The sequence below is a fragment of the Cetorhinus maximus genome, chromosome 30 (genome assembly GCF_964194155.1).
Source record: "Cetorhinus maximus chromosome 30, sCetMax3.hap1.1, whole genome shotgun sequence".
In the NCBI taxonomy this organism is placed as follows: domain Eukaryota; kingdom Metazoa; phylum Chordata; class Chondrichthyes; order Lamniformes; family Cetorhinidae; genus Cetorhinus; species Cetorhinus maximus.
Genome location: NC_135908.1, coordinates 3327548 through 3348010, shown reverse-complemented (window position 1 = coordinate 3348010; position 20463 = coordinate 3327548). Strand labels below are relative to the sequence as shown.

The window sequence follows — 20463 nt, the reverse complement described above, 5'->3', positions numbered from 1 at the left end:
AATTGCTCGCCGCATTTTACGGCCTCGTCCCCACCATGATGGGGCTGTAAAATTCCAGCCTTGGAATGAGAGAGTTGTCCCATTGGGAGAGATTGAGCACAGTAAACCCATATTCTCTGCAGTTTCGAAGAGTGAGAAGCGATCTCAGTAAAATTTATAAAATTCTTAAGAGGCTTCGACAGGGTGGATGCTCAGAGGCTGTTTCATCAACATCAACACCCTGGGAGTTACCATTGACCAGAAACCGAACTGGATCAGTCATATAAATACTGTGGCTACCAGAGCAGGTCAGAGGCTGGGAATCCTGCGGAGAGTAACTCACCTCCTGACCCCCCAAAGTCTGTCCACCATCTACAAGGCACGAGTCAGCAGTGTGAAGGAATACTCTCCACTTGCCTGGATGAGTGCAGCTCCAACAACATTCAAGAAGCTTGACGCCATCCAGGAAAAAGTAGCCCACTTGATTTGCACCCCATCCATCACCTTAAACATTCACTCCATCCACTAATGATGCACAGTGGCAGCAGTGTGCACCATCTACAAAATGCACTACAGTAACTCACCAAGGTTCATTTGATAACACCTTCCAAATGCCTAGCACCTAGAAGGACAAGGGCAGCAGATACATGGGAACACCATCACCTGCAAGTTCTCCTGGAAAGCACACCCATCCAGACTTGGAAGGGTATTGCCATTCCTTCATTGTCGCTAGGTCAAAATCCTGGAATTCCCCTCCTTACAGCATTGTGGGTGTACCTATACCACATGGATTCAAGAATATGACTCAGCACCACCTTCTCAAGGGCAGTTTGGGATAGGCAACAAATGCTGGCCTAGCCAGCGACGCCCACATTCGAAGAGGGAATAAAAAAAAAAGCTGGCTTTAGAGTCTAGAACTAAGGGCCATTGTCTCAGAGTAAGGCATTTGCCACTCAGAATTGAGATGAGGAGAAATTTCTCAAAGGGTTATGACTCTTTGGAGAGCTGCAGATGCTCAGTCATTAAGTATATTCAAGGCTGAGTGTGACAGATTTTTGGACACTAATTTAATCAAGGGACATGGGGATAAGGCAGGAAAGTGAAGTTGAGGTGGAAGATCAGCCATGATCTTACTGAATGGTGGAGCAGTCTCAAGGGCGTTGCATGGTCGACTCCAGCTCCTACTTCATACGTGTGTGCTGGAAATCTGAAACAAAAACAATGTGAGAAATACTCAGCAGGTCCGACATCACCCTGTGCAGAGAGAAACGGAGTTAACGGGTGGGATTTTCCAGCTGAAGCGGGCAACATCACGGGCAGGACAGGAAAATATGGAGAGCTGTTAAAAGTCAACGGCCCTCCAAATTTTCCTGTCCGCCGCTGCAATGATGCCCATCGGTGCGGGGGCCAGAAAATCCCGGCCTATGTTTTAAGTTCAAGATTTCATCAGTTCTGACAAAAGTTCATCAACCTGAAATGTTAAGTGGGCAAAATTATATGGTGAAAGAGTTCCCAGCCGTACCATATCTGGCAATGCCCATCAGCTCCAGGAGGATTCAAGTAAACTGATGGAAGTGAACAGTGACCGATGCATGATCAATGCAGTGTCCAAAAATTGGGAACATAAAAACACAGGAAATAGGAGCAAGAGTGGACCATTCAACTCTTCAAACCTGCTCCACCATTCGACAGGACGATGGCTGATCCTCTACCTCAATTCCACCTTCCCTCACTCCTCAAATCCTTTAATTCCCTTAGTATCCAAAAATCCATCGATTTTTGTCTTGAAGATAGTCAACAACTGAGCAACCACAGCTTTCTGGGATAGGGAATTTTAAAGATTCACCACCCTCTTGAGGGAAGAAATTTCTCCTCATCTCAGTCCTAAATGGCCGACCCCTTACCCTAAAACAGTGACCCCTAGGTCTTGACTCCCTAGCCAGGGTAAACATCCTCCTGGAATCTACCCTGTCCAACCCTTAGCAGGGAATTCAACTGATTGCAACAAAGAAGAGAGAAGATTTCTTCATTTCGTTACCGAGATTGTGAGTGCATTCCTTAATTTTTTAAGACTTTCGTAGCAGTATTGTGGCTACATTTTCTGTTGTAATAAGACGGCAATGCATGCGGCACGGTATTATGTTGGAATGTATCACAAGGGTGTAACTTCTGATATCATAAACCACAAGGACAAAGTTTAAGTGCTTTATGGAAAAGTTACTTGCAGAGCTGGATTGTATGTGAATCATTAATTGTTTTCTTGGTGAGAGTGCATTGTATGCGAGACTTGACAGGGTATTTAAGAAATGGTGTCACTGACAGCACGGTGTTTGATTAGATTGCAGAGTGAGTTATTGAGCCATACAAGATAGGGAGGTCTCAGATTTGACACCTGCCAGTGCTGGGTGGGGCAGGGCTCATTGCGTTATTGTTTGAAACCCTCAGCCATGCCTTTGTTACCTGTGGACTTGACGAATCCCATGCCATTCAGGCTGGCTTTCCATTTTTTCCACTCCATAAACCTAAGCCTACCCAAAACTCCCGTTTACCTATCAAGGCCGCATCTGTCCTTTAAGATGGATGTGAGAAATTCCATTGGCGCTATTGTGAAGAAGACCAAGGGAGTACTCTCAGGAGCCAATACTATCTTCCAACACCTGAAAAACATCATCTGGTCATTCATCACAATATTGTTTGTGGGGCCTTGCTGTGCATGAATTGACTGCTGTGTTACACCAGTGACTACACTTCAAATGTGTACTTTATTGGCTGTTAAGTATTAAAGTACCCTTTGGATGTCAAAGATGCCACATCAATGCAAGTCTTTTTTCTTTTCCCCTGCCAAACCTACTCACCTACCCAGTTCCAACTTCACAAATTTTAATTAATTTTCAGGACACAAAAGTAGTTGAAAGAATAGGTTTGTGTTAATTAGTTGCACTGTAAAAGCAGGATAATAAGACACATTGGAATTTTAATAGGAGCCAGAGATTGAGAATATGAGTCATGTACAGACAGGATTGTTTCATTGTTTGAACTTGTGCCCGGGTTCCTTAAATCTTAGGAACATGTCTTAAGTATAGTAAACTCAAGTTCCCACTTCCGATTAGGTTTGCATTCAGTTTCTGATAAAGGGAATTTTGCAAAAAGAAAGCAGTGAGCGCATGACTGTGAGGGAGGAAGTGTTTATATTATTAGCGTGGATAATTGGAACCTATATTGGCTGTTTACACTTGACAAGATTATACCATCAAAGTATTCTGTTTAGAATTGTGCCTTCAACGTGGCATTAAAGAATGCTTTCGTGACTAAGTAAACTGTTTATGATTGCTGTGGCTGAAATCCAATGTAAACTCAAGCAGACGGGAGTTTTTCTGTCAATTGTGCCACATTCTTACTGTTATACATCCGCCAATTGACAACTATGCTGGGAGCAATGGAATCATTCACGTGCTGACCCCAAAAAACACAACATATGCAAAACAATGGCAAAATATTATTAGGAAGGAGGTGCAATCATCAATTTCTCTGCTTAAAAGACAAACGAGAGAAATGAGGGGAATGTCAAGAACTTATATTTGTTCCTATTCCTCATTACAGGTGCGAGCTTAAATCACTTGGTGGCAACATCAACAGCAACTACTTGTATTTATATAGCACCTTTATCATAACAAAATGTCCCAGATGCTTCACAGGAGTGTTATAAAACAAAATATGATACCAAACCTCAAAACAAGATATTAGGTCAGATGACCAAATGCTTGCTGAGAAAGGTAGGTTTTATGGGCTGTCTTCAAGGAGGAAAGCAAGGTAGAGAGACGGAGAGGGGTAGGGAGGGTATTCTAGAGTTTCAGGTTGAGACACCCCCACCAATGGTGCAGCAATTAAAATTAGGGATGCTCAAGAGGGCAGAAGTATAGGACTGCAGATTTCTCAGAGGGTAGTGGGGCTGGAGGGGATACAGAAGTAGGAATAGGTGAGGCCATGGAGGGGTTTGAAAACAAGGGTGAGAATTTTAAAATCAAGATGGTGCTTGACTGGGAGCCAATGTAAGTCAGTGAACATGGGGTGATAGGGGAATGAGACATGCTGTGAGTTAAGATACAGGCAGCAGAGTTTTGGATGACCTCAAGTTTAAGGAGGGTAGAATGTGGGAGACCAGACAGGAATGTATTGGGAATAGTTAAATCCAGAGGTAAGAAAGGCCTGAATGAGGGAATCTCTGAAGTCAGATGAGACTGAGGCTCTGCCACTAACTCTGCTCCCTAACCACTGACTCCACCTTCTGCCTGACTACTGACTTGGTTAGAACCTTGGCATTCTATCTGAGCCTGAGCTGAGTTTCCAAACCCACATTCACTCCATCACCAAGACCACCTACCTCCATCTCCATAACATTGTCATTTCTGCCCCCATCTGGGCTCCTCTGCTTCGTAGCCCTCACCCATGCCTTCGTTACCCTCAGACTCACCAAACCAGGGCTCTCTTGGCCAGCCTCCCATCTTCCACCCTCTGTAAACTTGAACTCATCAAAATCTCTACTGCACATGTCCTAAATCATGGCAAGATCCATTCACTCATCACCCTGTGCTCACTGACCTACATTGACACCAGGACCTGCAGCGCCTTGATTTTAAAATACTAATCTTTGTTTTCAAATCCTTCCGTGGTGTCACCCCTCCACCACCCCCTCCCAACTCTAAACTCCTCCAGCCCCAAAACTCATCAAGATCTCAGTACTCCTGTAATCCTGACCTCTTGTGCATCCCCAGTGTTAGTCGCACTACAACTGGCGGCTATGTTTCCAACTGCCTAGGCCCTAAACTCTGGAATCCCTTACATAAACTGTGAAGTGCCTTGAACAATTTATTATGTTAAAGACGCTGTCTAAATACAAACAATCACTTGTAATATAAATCTTGAATGTTGCTGAAAAGAGAGACATGTTGCTGAAGCTTTTCATCTTGCACTCATCAGAACAAACACAAGAATTCCAAATTTCGAACCATCACAACAATTTATACTACAGGAGAAAAGTTTTTTCCTGTAGTATAAATTGTTGTGATGGTTTGAAATTTGGCATTCTTGTGTTTGCCCTGATGATTGCAAGATAAAAAGTTTCAGTAACATGTCTTTATTTTCTAACATCTAAATACAAATTGTTAATAAACTGAGGTTAGTTAACCTAATTTGCCAAAAACATGATATCATCTTTTTCTCATTTAAGGTCCACCAGGAAAACCAGGCCCAAAAGGCAACATCGGGCCTGTGGGGCCTCCAGGAGACCCTGGCGCTCGTGGATCCAGAGGTGATATGGGCCCCATGGGTCTCATCCCTGATCAGTCCTACATCAAGAGAGGAAGACGAGGTCCAGTGGTAAGTGATTTTATGGTGTGTGCAGGCATCATATTTGTTTATAACGACTTTTAAATGACCAAAATAAGGGAAAGCGAGTCACTTCAACATGATTAGCTGCTTAAACGCCCTGGCACTGTCCTCATGGCAGCATTTAGTTGCACGTCGATGATATTTATGTGGCAACGGCAGGATTATGAGTCCTGAGGTGTTTCACAGGGGAATTACAGAACAAAATGTAACACTGAGTCACATAAGGTATGAGGGCAACTGACCAAAAGCTTCATCAAAGAAGTAAACTTAAGGAGTGTCTTAAAAGAGGAAAGATAGATACAGAGAAGCAGAGAGATTTAAGGAGGAAATGTTGGAACTAGGCAGCTGAAGGCATGGCCACCAATGGTGAAGCAATTAAAATCAGGGATAAGCAAGAGGCTGGAATTAGAGGAGCACAGATATCTCAGAGGGCTGTGGGCCTGGAGACAATGACTGAAATAGGGAGGGGAGAGGCCATGGCTGGATCATGAAGAAAGTAGTTATCTGAAGGAGAGGTTTTTTTAAAACTCGTTCAAGGGATATGGGCGTTGCTGGCCAGGCCAGCATTTATCGCCCATCCCTAATTGCGCTTGAGAAGGTGGTGGTGAGCTGCCTTCTTGAACCACTGCAGTCCATCTGGTGTAGGTACACCCACAGTGCTGTTAGGGAGGGAGTTCCAGGATTTTAACTTAGCGACAATAAAGGAACGGCGATATATTTCCAAGTTAGGATGGTGAGTGACTTGGAGGGGAACTTGGAGGTGGTGGTGTTCCCATGCGTCTGCTGCCCTTGTCCTTCAAGGTGGTAGTGGTCATGGGTTTGGAAGGTTCTGTCAAAAGTGCCTTGATGAGTTGCTGCAGTGCATCTTGTAGATGGTACACACTGCTGCTACTGTGCGTCAGTGGTGGAGGGAGTGAATGTTTAAGGTGGTGGATGGGGTGCCAATCAAGCGAGCTGCTTTGTCCTGGATGGTGTCGAGCTCCTTGAGTGTTGTTGAAGCTGCATCTCATCTAGGTAATTGGAGCATATTTCAACACGCTCCTGATTGTGCCTTGTACATGGTGCACAGGCTTTGAGAGTCAGGAGGTGGGTTACTCTCTGCAGAATTCCCAGCCTCTGACCTGCTCTTGTAGCCCCAATATTTATATGGATGGTCCAGTTCAGTTTCTGGTACCCCCCAGGATGTTGATAATGCAAGATTCGGTGATGGTAATGCCATTAAATGTCATGGGGAGACAGTTAGATTCTCTCTTGTTGGAGATGGTCATTGCCTGGCACTTTGTGGTGTGAATGTTACTTGCCACTTGTCAGCCCAAGCCTGGATATTGTCTAGCTCTTGCTGCATTTGGATATGGACTGCTTCAATATCTGAGGAGTTGCGAATGGTGCAATCATCTGTGAACATCCGCACTTCTGACCTTATGATGGAAGAAAGGTCATTGATGAAACAGCTGAAGATGGTTGGACCTAGGACACTACCCTGAGGAACTCCTGCAGTGATGCCCTGGAACTGAGATGATTGACCTCCAACCACAACCATCTTCCTTTGTGCTAGGTATGACTCCAACCAGCGGAGAGTTTTCCCCCCCACTCCCATTGACTCCAACTTTGCTAGGGTTCCTTGATGCCATTCTCGGTCAAATGCTACCATGATGTCAAGGGGTGTCACTCTTTCCTCACCTCTGGAGTTCAGCTCTTTTGTCCATATTTGGTCCAAGGCTATAATGAGGTCAGGAGCTGAGTGGCCCTGGTGAAACCCAAACTGAGTATCAGTGAGCAGGTTATTGCTGTGTAAGTACCGCTTGATGGCACTGTTGATGACCCTCTTCCATCACTTTGCTGATGATCAAGAGTAGACTGATGGGGCGGTAATTAGCCAGGTTGGAATTGCCCTGCTCTTCGTGTACAGAACATACCTGGGTAATTTTCCACATTGCCGGGTAGATGCCAGTGTTGTAGCTTGCACAAAAAACTAATATTTGTAATGCTCCTTAAAGACACTGGGGTGAAATAATTCAGCATTACTGCAATTCGGGTAGGTTATGCAAACAAGAAAGACTTGTATTTATATAGTGTCTTTGATGACCACTGGATGTCCCAAATCACTTCACATCCAATTAAGTACTTTCTTGAAGAATAGTCATTGTTATAATGTAGGAAACCCAGGATAATGCTCTGGGGACCCAGGTTCAAATCCCACCACGACAGATGGTGAAATTTGAAGAAAAATCTGGAATTGAAAGTCTAATGATGACCACAAAACCATTGCCGAATGCTGTAAATACCCATCTGGTTCACTAATGCCCTTTCGGGAAGGAAATCTGCCGTTCTTACCTGGTCTGGCCTACATGTGACTCCAGACCCACAGCACTGTGGCTGACTCTTAAAATGCTCTCGAACAAGGGCAGTTAGGGATGGGCAATAAATGCTGGTCTAGTCAGTGACGCCCATGTTCCATGAGCGAATAAAAAAAAAGCCAAGTTGCACACAGCAAATTCCAAAAAACATTCGTCGACAGTGCTATCAAGCGGCACTTATACAGCAATGTGATCATGACCAGATAACCTGTTTTTAGGTTTCACTTGAGGGTTAAGTACTGGGGAGAATCCTCCTTCAAAATATTGCCATGGGATCTTTTAAACCCACTTACCAGGGCAAATGGGGCTTCAGTTTACCATCTCATGTGAGAAAAGCACACCTTCCAGCCAGGCAGCACTCACAAGGAGTATCAGTCTGGATTATGTTGCTTAAGTCTCTCGAAGGGGAAGATGCTCGAAACCTGACTCAGAGGGAAGAGTTGTCATTCACTGGGCGACAGCTGATTGCCAAAAATTCCAAAAATGGAAGTTCAGCTTACTTGAATATTTCCTGTCGCTCTTGGCATTATAGTAATTTGCTCTGATGCTGGCAGAGAAGTGTGTTGGGGGTGGGGCAGGGATCAGAAGTAGACATGGGAGGGAGGGGGGGCGGTGCTGACAGGGCAACAGCGAATGAAAAGTTGCTAGTTGAACGTATGCATTAGTTTTTCTGGAAATGGCAGAGAAACAGCCCAAGTGTCAGGCAAGGGAACAACAGTGACGTAGGTTTAAGACAGGCTGTCTCTTTTCAGGGTCTGTTCCGAATGGGCCCCCACTGGGAGTCTGGAGAATCTTTGGAAGAAGCTCACAAGTGTTCAAATCACTGGGGTTGTGCCAGGCAATTGAGATAGGCGATAGGCCCTAGCCCTCCATATCCAATAACACGGCACCCACCGTTATCAGCTCTCAGATGATATCATATTTTGCAGACTAAAACTATCCATTATATTTCTAGGGTGCACCTGGGACACCAGGAAAGAACGGACTAAAGGTACAGTTTCATCCAGCTCATTTTTGCTGAACAATGTATATTTTTGTTATGAAGCCGATTTTCTCATTTGTGACCTGTCTCAGTTCATACACCGAATGCTGCATGAGCAGAACGTTCTGGAGACAGTGCATGCAACCCCCACCGGTTTAAGGGTTGAATTACATGGAATTTACAGCACAGAAACAGGTCATTCAGCCCAACTGGTCTGTGTTGGTGTCTATACTCCACACAAGCCTCCTCCCACCCCTATTTCACCCTATTGGAATTATCTGGTATTAAGCAGACCTACTGGTGTGGCACTGATTGAGCGATACAGGCTGGGGAGGTCTCAGGCCAATTTGTGATGACCTTAGCTACAGCTGAAATTAGGAACTGCAATTGGCTTCAGGACCCAGACTGAAGGAGGTGAAAGGTCAGCCAGGGTTTTCTCTCCTAATCACCATCCTGTGACTCTGACTGGGAGATGCCCACTTGTGGATGAAATTGGGCCTAGTGATGCTACTCGGCTAAATAGCCATCTCACAGTGACAGCTTAGGCTCACCCATGAAGAATCAGCACTTGAATAAGATACTGGGGTAGGACAGGGTCGGGTGGGGGGCAGGAGGGGGCAGAGGGGGTGCCACCATGACTATTGAGCTGCACCCTCGCCAAAGAAAAAGGATTGGAAAATAACTGAAAGCTAAACAAGAATGCTTTTGTTGGCGCAGTTTCAATTGAGCACGGACCAATGGAAGAGACAATGGCCAACAATATAGCTAACAAACACAGCAGTCAATTAATACACAGCAAGATCCCATGGCCAGCAAATGAGTTTGAGGACGATGTTGGTTGAGGAAGGAATGGAGGCCACCAAACCGGGCATAATTCCCTGTTCTGTTTCAAATATCTTATACATCCGCCGGAGAGGTATAAGGTTTTGCTCAAAATAGGGCAGTGCCACACCCCTGAGGTGTCAGTCGAGAGTAGGTGCTCCAAATCCAGGGGTGGAGGTTAAACTCATGACCTTCTGGAGTCAAGGCTTGCGTTTGAGCACTTGAGAAGTTTATTCATGAGCTCTTCTGGTTTATATTCTACAGCATTGGTTGTATCATTGATTGCTGCTTGGTATTTCTTGACCTTGCTGCCTTCACTATCAACTTCCTCCCCATCTCAATACCATTCCTAGACTTTGTGCACGTGTTTTTCCTTCCAACGTGCAGTACTTTGCACTTGTCTGAATATAAATTCCATCTGCCACTGTGCTGTCCATTTACGGAAAATAGCCAAGATTATGTTTTTTTTGTATTCTTTATGGGATGTAGGTGCCCCTGGTTAGACCAACATTTATTCCCATCCCTAATTGCCCTTAAGGTGGTGGTGAGCTGCTTTCTTGAACTGCTGCAGTCCATGTGGTGTGAGTACACCCACAGTGCTGTTAGGGAGGGAGTTGCAGGATTTTGACCCAGTGACAGTGAAGGAACGACGATATAGTCCCAAGTCAGAATGGTGAGTAGCTTGGAGGGGAACTTGCAGGTGGTGGTGTTTCCATGCATCCGCTGCCCTTGACCTTCTAGGTGGTAGAAGTCACAAGTTTGGAAGGTGCTGTCAAAGGAGACTTGGTGAGTTTCTGCAGTGCATCTTGCAGATGGTAGGTACTGCAGCCACTATGCATCAGTGGTGGAGGTAGTGTCAATCAAGCAGGCTGCTTTGGCTGGATGGTGTTGAGCTTCTTGAGCGTTGTTAGACCTACACTTATCCAGGCAAGTGGAGAGTATTCCATCACACTCCTGACTTGTGCCTTGTAGATGGTGGACAGGCTTTGGGGAGTCAGGAGTTGAGTTACTCGCCACATAATTCCTAGCCTCTGACCTGCTCTTGTGGTGTGAGGCACAGTATTTATATGGCTAGCTCAGTTTCTGGTCAATGGTACCCCCCAGGGTGTTGACAGTAGGGGATTTAGCAATGGTAATGCCATTGAATGTCAAGGGGATGTGCTTCAAGTCTGGGAGTAGGGATTGACGCAACTGAACATACTGAATCAGAGGTCAGGATGCTACTGCTTGAATTATATACGCTGGCATGTAAATCAGTGCTCCTTGTCTTTGGACAGCACTGATCATACTGAAGATGTCCTTCAAAGTATAAAAGTGTATCAGTTAGCAACTAACCATCACAACCATGCCCAGACCCCAACAACCCCAGCAGAAGGGAAAAAGTGCCACCAAACCCTTCAAAGTATCTTTTTATTTTGTTTTTAATATACAAAATTCCAAAAGACGGCAGTTAATGGAGACTCAATACACACATCGCAGTTCAGTGCAACTCTGGTTACAGTCACCATTATAAAGACAAATATACAATTTATTTATTCATCCTTATGTTGGTTTAATTTTGTTTGTGAAGTAGACCTTTCAGTATCCAATTAAGGTGCTTACTAAATGTTACTGGTGCATTCCAATGAGAACTTGCTGAATTTCCCCCAAATAAACTCAGCTTGGAACTAAGTGGTACCAGTGTGATATCAGTCAGTCATGGACCATTTAGGGGACATCCATTTGCATGCTCTCCGCAAATGTGTTAACTTGGTTATTTTAAACACGAGCACTGTCATGAAGAGGATGTTCATCCAAACAAGTTCAATCCTGACATTACACAGCACGATATATTTCCGATCTTGGTGACCAGACTAAAGGGAGTTGGTCGTCTTTGCTTGCTCCTGGTTTAAAAGCCAACCATTAATTTGTGAAAAAGAAGCTCTGAAGAAGAGTCATACGGACTCGAAACGTTAACTCTGTTTCTCTCTCCACAGATGCTGCTGAGTTTTCCCAGCATTTTATGTTTTTATATCATTGATTTGTGAATCTTTACTGTTCCTTTTCAGGGTGAGAGGGGCCCTCCAGGACCACGTGGACTACCAGTAAGATATCTTGAGTGTGCATAGAAATACTGTATTAATTTTAAACTCTGTTCTCGTATATCTACATGGATGATTGGAAAGCACTGATCGTGCCTTAGATGTCAAAGTGTCAAAAATGCAAACAGAGGGAGGCATTCATTTCATGTGGGGGTCAATTACAGGTTAATTGCTACAGGTGAAGGAAATTGCAGATTAAACTGGAGCCAAACATTTACAAGGATTTGGCAATCTGATAACTTCTCTCACCAACAGAAAGTAACCCGTAACTGATTTTAGGATCTATTTAGGCAATTTCAGCACGGTGTATGTGTCCTTCAAGAAACAGGCCAGGTTAGCAAGGAAACATCGCCTCCATTACTAGACTCTAGGCTACCCACAAGCAGCACAATGAGAAATGAGTTAGCTTTGGGGGGGGGGCGGGAAAACAGATCTTTGAAGAAAATCTTCTGTTATTCTGCAGAAGTTATTAGAAAACCAAATTTCACAACTCCCAAGCTTCAGTTTAGGTAATATTCATGACAGATGATTGTTGCTGTATAACATTGACGCCATCAACAGGAAGGAAAAAAACACAATGCCCCTCTGTTTTGTTGTCTAGTCATATACATGGCACAATCATCAGAGTGACTCAGGTTTTATTTATATTCAGGGTTGTGAGGAACATCCTCATTTTGCAATGTGAGAGGTAACGTGGGGTTACAAGACTAAAGATAGTGGAACACAAGAACAAGAGTAGACCATTCAACTCTTTGAGTGAGTTCCACAATTTAATTCAATTATGGCTGATATGTATTTTAACTCCATCTAGCCGCCTCGTTTCCACAATTCTTAAACCCCACGCCCAATAAAAATCTATCAATTTTAATTTTGAAATTTTCAATTGACACCTCAACAGCATTTTATTAGGGTGGGGGCAAAGAGTTCCAGGTTTCCACCACCCTTTTGTGCAAAGAAGTGCTTCCTGATATAAGAGGAGAAAGTCTTGCATCGAGGACCAGGCTGAGAGTCAATGAGCTAGGACGGCAAGAGGGAAGCCAAGGGAAACAGACCGAAGTGGAGGCAATAGGAAGCTGTTACCGAGGTCCCATTTGCCCTCTCAGGTGAATGCAAAAGATCCCATGGCACTATTTCAAAGAAGAGCAGGGGAGTTCTCCCTGGTGTCCTGGCCAATATTTAGCCTTCAATCACCAGCACGGAAACAGGTTGTCCGGTCAGTATCACATTGCTGTTTGTGGGAGCTTGCTGTGTGGAAATTGACTGCTGCATTTGTTATCTCACAACAGTGACAACCTTTCAAAAGAGCTTAATTGGTTGTGGAGTGCTTTGGGGTGTTCGGACATCCTGAAAACTGCTATCCAAGTCCTTTTTTAACTCTTTAAAAAATATTGGGATAATTTTTTTTTTTAATTCATTCATGGAATGTCGACATCGCTGGCCAGGCCAGCATTCATTGCCCATCCCCAATTGCCCTCATTGACATTACTGTGGGTCTGGAGTCAGGTGTAGGCCAGACCAGGTAAGGACAGCAGATTTCTTTCCCTAAAGGACATTAGTGAACTAGATGGGTTTTTACGACAATCATCAAACTTTAAATTCCAGATTTTTATTGAATTTCACCATCTGCCATGGTGGGACCTGGGTCCCCAGAGCATTACCCTAGATCTCTGGAATAATAGTCCAGTGACAATACAACTGTGCCACCGCCTCCCCTATCGGTCAGGATGCCAGGTCAGAAGTACCCTGTTCTTCTTCAAAATAGTGCTATGGGATATTTTAGATCCACAAACAAGAGCAGGCAGGACCCCAAAAGACAACACCTCTAACAGCGCAGCACTCCCTCAGTACTACATTGCAGCATTGGCCTGGATTGTGTGCTCAATTCTCTGAAGTGGGACTTGAACCTACAAACTTCTAACTCAGCAGCAAGAATGTTACCAACTGAACCACCACCACAGGATAGGATCAGAGTATGAAAAATGAAAACATTTACATCGAGGCATATGGAAACAAACAAACACAGTAAATCAAAAGGACAAACAGCAAGTGAGCATGAGATTTAAATCTTCATATATCCTATCTGCACACTAGCAGACTCGACTGGACATGTATTATAAGGGAACGTTAATCATAATTATGCAACTGGGGCTAATGCTTCCAGATTCACCCCCATTCATTCTACTTTTTAAATTAAAATGCAAGAAAACTGCAAACACTGGAAATCTGAAATAATAACAGAAAAATGCCAAAAATGTTCGTCGCCTGCAGGGAGAATAGACAAAATAATGTTTCAAATGTAGACCCGTTATATATTGTTGTATTATCTTTAAATAGCTACAAACTACTTAGCTCGGGACTAATGTGTTATGTGTAAGTGTTCCAGGGGGCCACAATTCACAGCTGTAGTAGAAACTGAAGTGATGTGTACATATCCAATTCAATCCGGTTCTTCTTTTGAGCCAGGCAGCATGGCAAAATTAAACGTAAAGAGTTTCTGATCTTTACGAACTTAAAAGTGTGATTATTAACAACATCCGGGAACCAAAAGACAATAAGAGCACATAGCAGACCTTTACTAAGAACTGGTGAAGCAAAAAAAATTATGGATGAGTAGGTTTTAAAAAGGAACAGAAGAATGGGAAGAGGTGGTTAATGTTTGGTTGCGGAGAAAGGTTCTAGAGGGGGAGAAAAGATGGGTCAACACAGTCAAACCATGCTGGCTGGGCAGTCTGTAGGACCCTCCCCCACTGCCTCAGCTATTCATTTATTCAATGTATGTATCAATAAAGTATCTCAAATTTCTTTCCTAATACTGCCCCTTGTTGTATCATGTTACTATCATCCTAGACCATCTTGTGGTCTTTATTGCACATCTCATCCAACTTCCTGTGTTGTGTGTGTTTAGTGCAATGTGTTGTGCATGTGATGTGTATTGCATGTTAGTTGCATGTGCACATGGGTGTTTCTGTTGAGGGTTTACACCTATACCTCCTCTGTCCTCTCCATCGAAGCTGCACGACCTGATGAGCGATTGCAGCGTTTTCAGGGCTGGATTTTCCCTGTGGGCTTCAGGGCAGGCTTGGTGGGGGGTCAGAAGCCGGCACTATGTGGGGAACAGTCAATCGATGGGATTTTCCCCGAATTGGGTAATCAAAGGCCAGAGAGGGTGGGCTCGCCGTCCGATTAAGGACAGGGCAGGCTCCCAAAACTAGAGGCCTTCCAGCCTGAAAGGAGCTGCAGCAGGATGCCACATTAGTTGTGAGGGAGTGAGCACCCCAAAATGGAGGCACCTCTCTCCAACTTTTTCAAAGTTAAAATTTAAAAGAAAGGCCTTTGCAGCTGGCTCACCACTATGTGGCCGGTGGGGGGCAGGTTTGGGGGACATGCTGGGGTTGGGGGGGGTGGTAGTGGTTGCAATGATGCTGAACCCAGGCAGGTGGGGAGCGCCTCTTAAGCTTGCTCGGAGTGCTGATACCCCAGTCTAACACCAGGAGGCATCCTGTCCTGCACAGCCTGTGGGGACCGGGAGGCCAACTGGAAAATCCCAGTCGGCCCCTGACAATCAGCCTTAAATGGCCATTGAAAGGCTCAGTTGGTTACCTGCCACTTGAAGCCTCTCCCCCATCTTGCCTCAGGGTAAATGGCCTGGGGCTGGACCAAAAAAATTCCACGCGCAACAATTTCTGTTCTTGCCCCTGGTTGAGAGGAGTGGTGGGGGGGCTAAAAATCCAGCCCCCAGTTTCCTTTCTGTTGGGAGGTCTCAAACGTTATCCCGGTGCCCTGTCCCTGTAATGCGTGATTCCACTCTGAAGGCTGGTGGTCTACCTGCTGTCTCAACAACAGTTGCACAAAAGCAACAGCTGCTGCACCTGGAGATATTTTGTTTTCTCTCCAGTTTAATGCAAGTTTGATGTTACACATCAGAGATTACTGACATGCACAAGTGCCTTTAACTTCAACACAGGAAAGTCTACAAAGCCAGCAAGATAACTGATAAGAAAAATGGAATTTGGAACAAGTAGGGAAGAAGACAGACAATCTGAATCCGACCTGTGCAGAATTGTTACTATTGCATATTTGTAGCACCACAAAGGTGATTTTAAATATCACACCTTGTTTGTGCCTCTACTGGAAGTAACGGTAGGGGTTTTATGATCAATGATGGCAGTTGCATTGATGCATTGTGCAGGGAAATTGAATTCTGTGGACTGATGCATGGAGAAAAGGGGAAAACTGGAAGCTTATTAAGGCCATCCACAAATACCGATTTACAGTTCCATTAAAGGAAATGCATATAGTGCTTTTCTTGACCACCAGACATCTCAAAGTGCTTTTACATTCAAAATACTGTTGTAATGTAGGGAATGTGACAGCCAATATGCGCATCGTAAACTCCCATGAACAGATAATTTGTTTTTTCACATCTGTGATGTTGATTGAGGAATATATATTGGCCAGAACAAATACTTTTCTTCAAAACTGTGGGACCTTTTACATCCATCCAAGCAGGCAGATGGGGCCTCAGTTTAACATCTCATCTGAAAGGCAGTGCCTCTGGCAGTGCAGCTCTTCCCTCAATACTGCACTGGAGTGTCAGGCTTGATTTTTGTACTTAAGTCCTGTAGTGGACAGGAACCCAGAACCTTCTCACTCAGAGGTAAGAGTGCTACCAACTGAGCCACAGCTGACACTCTTTAGCTCAGTGTTGTCCAATACCATTGTCCAATACCTCAGGTGCTGACCACATGTGGTTAACTAGGAATCCAGATGATGTGATTAAAGGATGGACACCATCACTGGGCACGTCATCATAATACTGATATTCATATAATACCTGCAAGTGTGTGCTTCCTAAATCACAACAGTGGCTACACTTCAAAGGTAATTAATTGGCTAAGAAATGCTTTGGGATGTCCCAAGGTGGTGAAAGAAACTAGATAAATGCAACTCTTTCTTTCTTTCATCTTTTTGCGGGTGTGTTGATAGAACGATAAAATGAAAAGCAGAGTATGAGTGCTTTACTTCCTCAGTTATTGAATAATGGCAGGCATTTGAGAAGCCAATGTGTGTGAAATAAATTTACCTGCATTGTAGAAATGTATGCAAGAGGTTTCCCACTAATACCAGTGTATCTGGCTAAAAAAAGTGCCATCATAGCCAACACTTGGTCTGGGCAATGTGTCTGCCAATTCAAATGTCATTGAAAATAAGTTTGAGATATTTTGATCTTATTTGTCCCAATTTGACCCAACTTATGGTGTCAGCCCTAATCCTGGGATCTGACCCATTTAAACAAATCGACTTACAGCTTACACAACTACTCTACCTAACATGGATGATAAAGCTCTATTATTAAGACATGAAGAGAATTAAATGAAATACTCCCTTGAACAACATTGTATGGAGGGGTTTGCTATGAGATTGGAAGGAAGTTATTGATGGACCATTTCAATCTTGCATTGGTTTTTATTTTATTTTTAGGGCCCTCCTGGATCATTTGACTTCCTCCTACTGATGATGGCTGACATCAGGCACGATATAATCGAACTGCAGGAGCAAGTGTTTGGCGAGCAACGAGGCATTACCATCGACAGTCTGTCCCTGGACACACAAGACACAGGATCTGGGCAAGAGAAGGTGTTCCCTACACACACTGGTGGCCACAATAGGTGACCAGACCTTCCGAGATGGTTAAACAACACCTCATCTACTGTTCATTGGTCTCTCATTGTATTTTTATGTGAATTAGTCAAATCACAACAATATTCTTGCATTGTGCCACAAACTACTTATATAAAGAACTGAATGTACAGTGCTTAGTTAATATTTGTTTGTACAAAGTGGGGCTGTTAAACTCTGCTGCCCATATCCTATCCCATACACATCCTCATCTCTCTCTTCTCCACTGGTTATCCCAATGCACTTTGTTCAACATCCTTAATTTTTTTATTTGATCATGGGATGTGGCAAGGCCAGCATTTGTTGCCCATCCCTAATTGCCCTTGACAAAGTGGTGGTAAGCCACCTTACTGAACCACTGCAATTCATATGGTGTAGGTACGCCCACAGTGCTGTTAGGAAGGGAATTCCAGGATTTTGACCCAGTGACAGTGAAGGAACAGCGATATAGTTCCAAGTCAGGATGGTGTGCGGCTTGGAGGGGAACTTGCAGGTGGTGGTGTTCCCATGCATCAGCTGCCCTTGTCCTTCTAGGTGGTTGAGGTCACAGGTTTGGAAGCTACTGTTGAAGAAGCCTTGGTGAGTTGCTACAAGGCATCTTGTAGATGGTACACATTGCTGCCACTGTGCACCAGTGGTGGGGAGAGTGAATGTTTAAATTGATGGATGGGGTGCCAAGCAAATGGGCTGTTTCGTTCTGGATAGTGTCGAGCTGTTTGAGTGTTGTTAGAGAGTATTCCACCAAACTCCTGGCTTGTGCCTCTTTACAAATCCCTCCATGGCCTTGTCTTACCTGACCTCATCATCTCCTTCCTAGATACCAGTCTCTGCATCTAGCTCTTCCAACTTTGCCCACTTTCACATCAAGTCAACGACTTCAGCGACCCCTGCAACTGGTGGAGCCCTCAGTCATTTTGAGCCAACACTCCAGAACTGTCCATGACAAATGATTGCTTCCTTTCTAACTTTTCTCAACCTAAAAGCCTACTACAAAGCCTCTCATTTTGTCCCACTATAGCTCAATGCCCATTCATGTGTTGCTGAAGCACCTTGGAATATTTTGCTATGTTTAAGCGTATTGTAAGCACGTGTTTCTTTGACTTTACCCCTGATCACTATCTAATATCAGCCTTGGCTATATGCTTCACACTCTTGCCTCCTAAGTTTCTGGGTTCAAGACCCACTCCAGGGACTTGAGCACATATCTGGGCTGACATCTCCAGTGCAGTAGTGAGGGAGTGTTGCACTGCCTTTCAGATGAGATGAAATCAATATCACATTGCACTCAACAAAAAGCTAGGGAGTTCTCCCCAGTATCCTGATTAAATATTTATCGCTCGAACAACATCAGTAAGAAAAGCAGATTATCAGGGCATCATCTCAGTGCTGTTTGTGGGAGCTTGCTGTGTGCAAATTGGCTGCCATATTTCCTAGACTGAGTAGTCACTGTTGTAATTGACTGTAGAGAGCTTTGGGGCATTCTGAGATTGTGAAATGTGCTGTAGAAATGAATGTCTTTCTTTCTATTTATGCTCAGCTCTATAAGGAGAAAATTTGCTAATACATTTCAATTAACTTTTCCATGAGAAGCAAATCTCATCTAAAACATTGGCGGCTGCACTTTCAGCTGTCTAGGTGCTAAGCTCTGACCATCCCCCCCCATAAAGCTCTCCACTTCGCTCCTCCATTAAGACCCTCCTTAAATGCTAGCTCTTTGATCAGGCTTTTTAGTCTCTCCCCACCCCCCCCAGCACACCCCAATCGCCCTCTAACATGATATTCTTGACTGAGTGCCAATTTTTCTCTGGTTACGCTTTGGTGAAGTGCCTTGGGATGTTGACCTGCATTCAAAGGTGCTATACCAATGAAAATTTGTTTTTGTGTTAAGGTGAATCAAAATAGTGTGGGGTCATTTTAACCTAAAGTTACCCAGTGGGAAAGCAAAGCAATCAGGTCAGCTGCCTGATTTTACTGATCGATGGCTGCATTGAATCATAGAGCACAGAAGGAGGCCATTCACTCTGAAATGCCAGTGTTACAATGCGCTTCTCATTCATTGAGCAAAGGAGGCATCTGGAGCCAGTCTTTCCTGAACAAAGGTTTATTCACATAACCCAGAGAACACAGACGTAGACTCCGTTTTCCTCTCCCTGCAGAGGTGGAAACCGGTTCTTATATACACTTAAGAATAATGCCCTAACCTTTCCCCAATTAGTAATAGCTACTCTCACTTACAACTAGAGCACACACTTCATTGTGACAGGATTGCAACATCTTTGAATGAGCTGTCCAATTTAGTCCCACACCTCCGCTTTTTCCTTACAAATTAATCCTCTTCCGATCATGTCCAATCGCCTTTCTAAATGGAATCTGATTCCGTCATCTTTTCAGATAGTGCATTCCACATCTGTGTAAAAAAAATTCTCCTCGTTTCCCATCTATTTTTTTTGCCAATTGTAATAAATCATTGTTAGTTTTGGAAAGTTAGGCTAAATTGACCTTCCACAATTGTATTAATATCAGATTGTGTTTCCCCTATGTCAATTTCTTTTTCATTTTAATTGCTCACTGCTGGTGACACCCTCAGTAGAACTGGGCTCCAGGAAAACAAATCATTTTAAACTATGGAACTGCTTTAGGAAGTTACTCTACAGTGCCTGTTCAGGTCCTGCGCACTTTGAACAGCCAATTTCCCAATTACTCGTGTATATAAAAATAATTTAAAATCATGCTGTCTATGAAACCTGTTTCCTGTTTTTAGGAGTTTTGTTGATCTTTTGTGCCAACACTTTAACATAATAATTACACTGCACCTCAAATTTAAGTTGTTTTTTGAGATATTGCAACACAATAAACAGCTCTAGGAATGCAAAGGATTTATGTGCTAGAGACTAATTCACTTACATTGCAGGACTGTTTGTGTGGAAAAAAAGCTGTGTATATGCTTGTTTTTAAGTCACAGTTCACAACTATTGGACCAAAACCATTTGACCATTAAGTGATTGATAGCTCTGGCACATTCAAATAACATCCCTCCCTCTGCTTTTTTAACTAAGGCGTTTGCCTATATGCACAAAGATAAAAGCAAAAAACTGCGGATGCTGGAAATCCAAAACAAAAACAAAAATACCTGGAAAAACTCAGCAGGTCTGGCAGCATCTGCGGAGAGGAGCAC

The 20463-nt window shown here is 43.9% G+C and overlaps 1 protein-coding gene across 2 annotated transcripts in view; it reads left to right on the top strand.

Annotated features, from left to right (window-relative positions):
- LOC144669975 (collagen and calcium-binding EGF domain-containing protein 1-like) overlaps positions 1-18871 on the top strand; it is a 160381-nt gene extending 141510 nt beyond the window's left edge. Inside the window, exons 8-11 of one of the 2 annotated variants that reach the window (XM_078532274.1) lie at positions 5207-5355; positions 8680-8715; positions 11577-11612; positions 17091-18871. In XM_078532274.1, coding sequence (XP_078388400.1) covers positions 5207-5355; positions 8680-8715; positions 11577-11612; positions 17091-17282 — 413 coding nt within the window. In that variant the 3' untranslated portion in view covers positions 17283-18871. Of the gene's footprint in view, positions 1-5206; positions 5356-8679; positions 8716-11576; positions 11627-17090 lie in introns of both variants that reach the window. The other variant, XM_078532275.1, reaches the window with a different exon arrangement.
- Positions 18872-20463: the final 1592 nt, after the last annotated feature.